At 43.1% G+C, this 5942-nt stretch overlaps 1 protein-coding gene across 1 annotated transcript; it reads right to left on the reverse strand.

Moving 5' to 3' along the window:
- Positions 1-814: 814 nt before the first annotated feature.
- LOC141813423 (AP2-like ethylene-responsive transcription factor BBM2) lies at positions 815-3553 on the reverse strand. The gene is made up of 9 exons (XM_074701388.1): positions 3397-3553; positions 2816-3317; positions 2643-2725; positions 2499-2507; positions 2331-2419; positions 2170-2243; positions 2035-2085; positions 1854-1930; positions 815-1674 (listed from the first exon to the last, which is right to left on the reverse strand). The coding sequence occupies exons 1-9, from the start codon at positions 3551-3553 to the stop codon at positions 815-817; spliced, it is 1902 nt and encodes a 633-aa protein (XP_074557489.1).
- Between the last annotated feature and the right edge of the window lie 2389 nt (positions 3554-5942).

The raw sequence follows: 5942 nt of genomic DNA on the forward strand, positions 1-5942 counted from the left end.
GCAAACCATGATATCGTTGGCCTAGCTTATAAGTGGCCAAATGATACATATACACAATGCTCATGTTTCTATGTCAACTTAATTAGGTCATCCACCTATTCTCACTGCCAAAGAAGACAAGCATATATCTTAATTAGGAACTAATTGCCAGTGTCTATTCAAAGAGTTGACTTCCAGAGCTAGCTCACGTGGGAGTAGGGAAGAGATTGAGTGGTTGACTAAGACTTAAATTTAATCTATAGGAGGACAATTGTAAAGCTAACCCATGCATGCACACTTTGAGGTTTAACTTGTCCATGCATGCAGTCTTCAGCCTGCACATAAGCTGTCAAAGCATGGCCCTTTAACCAGTCCAACTTAGCAGCTGCTCCATGTGCCACCAAAAGAAAACAATTCAATCAACATGACCATGCGTGCAAGAATTAAGCTAGGGCAAAAGTGTCCCTTAAGTTGTTAATATGTATAAATACTTCAATTCCAATCCAAAGGAAAAAAGTGGGGAAAAGACAGAGTAGAGATTTACTAAATCTATGCAACTTTCATGTTTGGAATTTACAAAGATCTGGAGATCCCCAAAATTCACAGCTTGTGAACTCACAAGCCATAACCAAGCTCCAGGACAATGATGCTCTTAATTATATATGTCACGATCGAGAAAAGTTGCATGCATGGTGGAGAGAAATCATGAATATAATGGCTAGCTACCTCCTTCTATTTAGCCTAACCACATCTAGTGAACTAGTTAGAATGTTCTTGTTAATGTTTCCCCGACTATGTTAATCCTTCTGTCGTCGTCTGCCCTAATTGAAGCTAGCTAGGCAGCATCATTCCAGACTGTGAAAAGAGGAGGAGCTCCATGGCAGACAGTCACATTGTTCCCTGCAGGTGCTGTTGCGGCCTGTGGCATCATCCAGTTGTTGCACGCACTGATCTGCTCGTAAGCGTTCTCCTTCACCGCTGCCATGCCGGCCGAGGAGGACTGCGGTGGCAGGTAGTACATGTTCCTGGCAGCTGCATAAGGATCGACAGAAGCTAGCACATTGTTGTCGAAAACCATGTTCTTTCCCTCACTTTCGGCGTAGCTGTTGCCGCTCATTGGCACCATGTATCCTCCTCCGCCGCCGCCGGTGCTGTCCAATACCTGATGATAGCTTCCGACGAGGCTCCCACCTGCACTTCCGGCGATGATATTGTCCATGGAGGATGAGTCCAGGGTCATGAGGTTGGGGATCACAGATGGCTGGTGGAAGAAGTTGTGGGTGTTGCTCACTGAATTGAGCTGCTGCAGTTCCTGCAAGCTTTGGGCGGCAACGATTACAGCCTCCTGCTCTTGCTTGCACCACCCCCTGCTGGCCTGGCCATAAGGATAGTGGAAGCTAAGCGGCTGCGCCGCTGCCTGCTGGAAGGCAATCGTCGGCCAGCCATGGTGGTGAGAGCCATAGCTACTGATGGTGTCGGCGATGCTGCCATCCTCGGTCATCCGGCCATCTATGCTCGCCTCAGTGTGGTCGGTTATCTCTTTCAGTCGCTTCGCGGCACCGCCGATCGGAAGAGTACTGCTCTCTAGGATAGCCTTCACATCGTATCGACTCATGTCGAAGTTGGTGACTGCGTTTAGGCCTCTGAATTTTATCGCCGCAATGTCATAGGCCTCTGCTGCCTCCTCTTGGGTGCCTACGACGACATTGTCGATTCACTCACTAAAGCTTAATTTGTCTCAATAGAAATTATCTAGTATTGCAAATAGAAGATATAATATATTCTATATCTTTGTATAATTTGATGCATGCAATGCGATGATGATAACTTAAGAGACATGATGATCAAGCACCAAATTAATTAGTGATACTCACTGAAGGTTCCAAGGTAAAGATCTTTGTTTCCGGCCACCCTTCCTATTCGAGCTTGCCATCTTCCATGCTGATGATGTCTGCAATTCGCAAAAGAAATAGATATGTACTTCAGTCGATCAAACGAAGTTGCTATCGATATCGATCGATCGACCTTCAGAGAACCACATATATCTCTGTTTACCTTGTCACTCCACGGTAGATGGAGGCGCCACGAGAAAACCCACTGCTCTTCCTGCACCGAAGGAACTCTTTCTCATAGTTGTTTATCTAACATGAGAAGAAAACAGGTGCATGGATAATATACACACACACATACCTTCTAAGAGAGGCAACATATTCCTGCCTTGTCATATGCTTCATCTCCTCCGACTCCTTCTCGTAGTTACTTATCTGGCATGGCCAATAAAGCATTAGAGAAAAAGGAATTTGGAAAAGTAGATTGGAAGAAATTGAGGAGCTCATCGTGAAGAACCCTACAGGGAAATTGGTAGTCGTAGAGGTACCCCAGTACTTGAGGGCAGCCAAGTCATAAGCCCTTGCTGCCTTCTCCTCCTTGTCATAGCCACCTGAGTTCATGCATTATCTCAGTAAAAGAACCCTAAAAATGGAAGAAAACTTCTTTGGCTTCGATCACTAATGCATTACCTAAGTAGACTGCATGAAGGCGATTGCAATCCCATGATCGTATGCAAGACCAAACCAAGAACATGCACGTTAGCTAATCAAAAAGGCATGATATATATGATAAAACCATGATTTGGAGAGAGAGAGAGAGAGAGATTGTAAGACCTTGGCGACCCTTGCGACTTTGGCCTTCTCTTCTGCAACTGTTATCCCAAAGATGAGCCTCATACCTGCCTGTCCATCTGTGCCTGCATGCGTTTTTTTTTTTTTGCTACGAGTTGAGAATCAAAAATGAAACGTGGAACGAGTGCAAGATCTCAATGTTCATGTCGACGAACCTTGTGACTCCCCGGTAGATCGACGTCCTTTGGCCGAAGGTGTCGATCGACTTCCTCGCCATGGCCTCCCCATGATCCTTCTGCTTGTGGTTGTTCCTTTCCGGCGAGTAGGAGCTCTCTCCGCCGCCGCTCCCGACGGCCGCAGCGCCGGTGCTCATGGACAGCGACAGGGTCTGCGAGCTCGCGGCCGGCACCGCAGCTCCCGCGTCGCCAAGACTACCGCAATCCATCTGCGACGACGAGGGAGGCGGCGCCGGTGCTGGCCCAGGCGCGGGTTGGTTCCGCAGCCAAGACTTGATCATGGAGAGCCCGATGCTGCTAGCGGTGGCAGCAGTAGTAGCAGCGTCAAACATATTATGATCGTGGTGGGAGAAGGAGTGGCCGCCGCCGAGGAAGTCCTCGAGCTTCGGCGGCTGCTGGCTTGCCTCCATCGCCGGCTGGATGCTGCTGCCCGACCCAACTAGCACCGACAGCTCGGAGGAGCTACTCCTCGCGCTCCAACCTGCAGTACCTCACCTCTTCAGGCCCATATCCCCCGGCATCAATCCGTTAATTAATCTGATCAAGAACCTCGCACTTACCTTGGTGGTGACGGTGCTCCGGGCGTTCGAGCGCTTCCAAGATGGAAAACGAGCCATCCTGTTCTCCGGACAGGCCACCGTAGCAGTCGCTGGCGCCGGAGGGAGGCAGCTCCTGAGGCGACAGGGAGAAACCAAGCCAGTTGTTGATGGACGCCATGAATTAACCTGCAAACCTGACTCCCTTCTGCTAACTCCAGATAAGAGGAGAGGAAGGAGGTGAAGTTGTCTTCTTGTGGTTAAGTAAAAAATGGTCAGAACAAAGAGGTTAAGTAAAAGCAGGAGGAGGAGGAGGAGAAGAAGAAGGAGGGCAGGATGGTGCAATGATATGAGAGAACTGCAGAGAGGTGGATCAACATCACATGCCTTCTACATATATTTAACTAAAATACCACAAAGAAGAAATGGCATCGTATAGACTTTGTGTGTGAAGCCTATAAAATACACATGGCTGAAAAAAAGGCTGCAATTCATATCTCTTCCTTTTTTGACCAAAATATTCACACTTAGCTTCTTCTCATTCATAGTTTAGGTTCATCGATCGCTATGCATTTTGTGTGTACATGGAGCCTGAAAAAAAGGGTGGTGCTCAGGGAGGTAAAAAGGCTCCCTTTCACAAGAACATGAACCCTTGTCTTCTGAAAGGAAAAGGGAAGATGGCATGGCAAATGAACAGCAAAAGTAAGAGGCAGCCACTAATTCCTCCCTCTCTTACTATATTCTTTTTCCACAAGGGAGACATGCATGATAAAGAAAAAAACAAAAAACAAGACAGTAATTAATTTCCTTCATCTTGGTAAGTGCACTGGCCTAAGTTGAAAGTTTGACCGTCGAGAAGAAGGAATCAAATCAAACACTAGTGTAAATTGTAAAAACACATGGCTTCTCTCTCTGCCTCCCTTGTTAATACACTAGTCAAATTGGTGGGCAAAGCAAGCCTGTGATCCACTGTAAAAATAAATAATAATTAAATGCCTCTTCGGTAATCCAATCGTTCTGATAGCTATAAAGCAGCGAGGAGCTTTTATATATCTGTTTACTAGAGAGAAGGGGAATTAATTTAAGCTGTGGTGTAGTGTAGCTAGCTAGGGTTCTTCCACACTGCTCTCTGGCGTTGCATTTGCATGCATTCGCTTGTGCGAGGAGGAGGGCGGGCTTTTGTACGGGTGACCGCTGCATGCACAGTGTTTCCACGTGCCCACGTGGGAGGGTACTAATTGTGCTTGTGTACTCATGTCTCCATGGCCATTATATTCCTTTTTGCCGTGACTCTCTGTACGTGTGGCCATTATTATACACATGCGTCAATGGTGCAGATGTGTTAATCAAATATATTTGGTACAACATTAATTACTTCAATTCACTAGATGTATATATACTACTACACTTTGCATACTGAACAAGAATTTGTTTGAGTATAAATCAAGTAAATGATCGTGGTTAGTAAACTATTACTTTGATCTTACTACCTAATATCATATCTCATTGAGTAATTGTAACTTAATTCTCCGAGTGACTCGTTTATTATAATCTAATATACATATCATGCAAAATGATATGTATATTAGATTATTATTATTTTTATTTGAGACAAGAATAATAAGATTAAATCTCTTTCGATAATATGTTGTATGAATTCAAACCTTCAAAAATGGGTAGAAATATTACTTCAAATCTAACTTTCGTGCTTGTAGAGCAAACTTTTAGAAATAGAAAAAACAAGAAGAGACGATGAAGAGAGAGAAAAAGAAAGACAGAATAACTTTCCTTTGTAAGTTATTAAGGGATATTATTGGATCTTGTCTTATATACTAGATGAATACATCAAATGTGATAGAGAATTTGCCATTTATAGCAATCATAAGTATGACAAGAAATATTATATCTATGGAAAGCCTAGTAGACTATATATCATAAGTATGCATTATAACATAAACCATAATTAGTGATCAAAATTTCAGTCGCTAATCAGATTACTTAGTGACCACTTAGCGACTGGATTATTAGATCATAATAATTTTGATTGTCAATTAATTTTAGCGATGAAATTTTATTTTCGTTGCTAATTAACTAATTTTAGCGATGAAATTTTATTTCCATCACTAATTAGCAATGAAAATTTATTTCCGTCGCTACTCTTAGCGACGGAAAAAAAATGACCATTGCTATTAGTGACGGAAACAAAATGGTCATCTCTAATGTAGCAACAACAATTTAGTTTTCGTCGCTAATTTAATGACGGATATTTTATTTCCGTCGCTAATTTAGCGACGGAAATAAAAATTTCTCGCTACTTTAGGGTAAAATTTTGATAGCAACCCTTTAATTCTATAATTTAAATCTTGTTTACATCCAGATTAAGATATAATATTACGATACAACATTACAAACCATTCATTACACATCCAACATTTACAAACCATCACAAACAATTGACTATACATTCGCAAACAATTCAAAAAACATCCGCAAACAATTTACAAACAAGATAAAAAAAAACATCTACAAACAATTCACAAACCATCATCATTCATAAATAATTCACAAAC

The sequence above is a fragment of the Curcuma longa genome, chromosome 20, assembly GCF_044706935.1.
Source record: "Curcuma longa cultivar G26 ecotype Majalengka, Jawa Barat chromosome 20, ITB_CL_G26_1.1, whole genome shotgun sequence".
In the NCBI taxonomy this organism is placed as follows: Eukaryota; Viridiplantae; Streptophyta; class Magnoliopsida; order Zingiberales; family Zingiberaceae; genus Curcuma; species Curcuma longa.

What these genes read in the sequence shown, in the direction of transcription:
- LOC141813423 (XM_074701388.1), bottom strand. Translation starts at nt 3,553, where the DNA reads ATGGCGTCCATCAACAACTGGCTTGGTTTCTCCCTGTCGCCTCAGGAG. An exon ending in ATCTACCGGGGAGTCACAAG is followed by an intron (nt 2,726 to 2,815) that starts GTTCGTCGACAT and finishes AAACGCATGCAG; the next exon opens with GCACAGATGGACAGGCAGGT. An exon ending in TCTTTACCTTGGAACCTTCA is followed by an intron (nt 1,675 to 1,853) that starts GTGAGTATCACT and finishes ATGTCGTCGTAG; the next exon opens with GCACCCAAGAGGAGGCAGCA.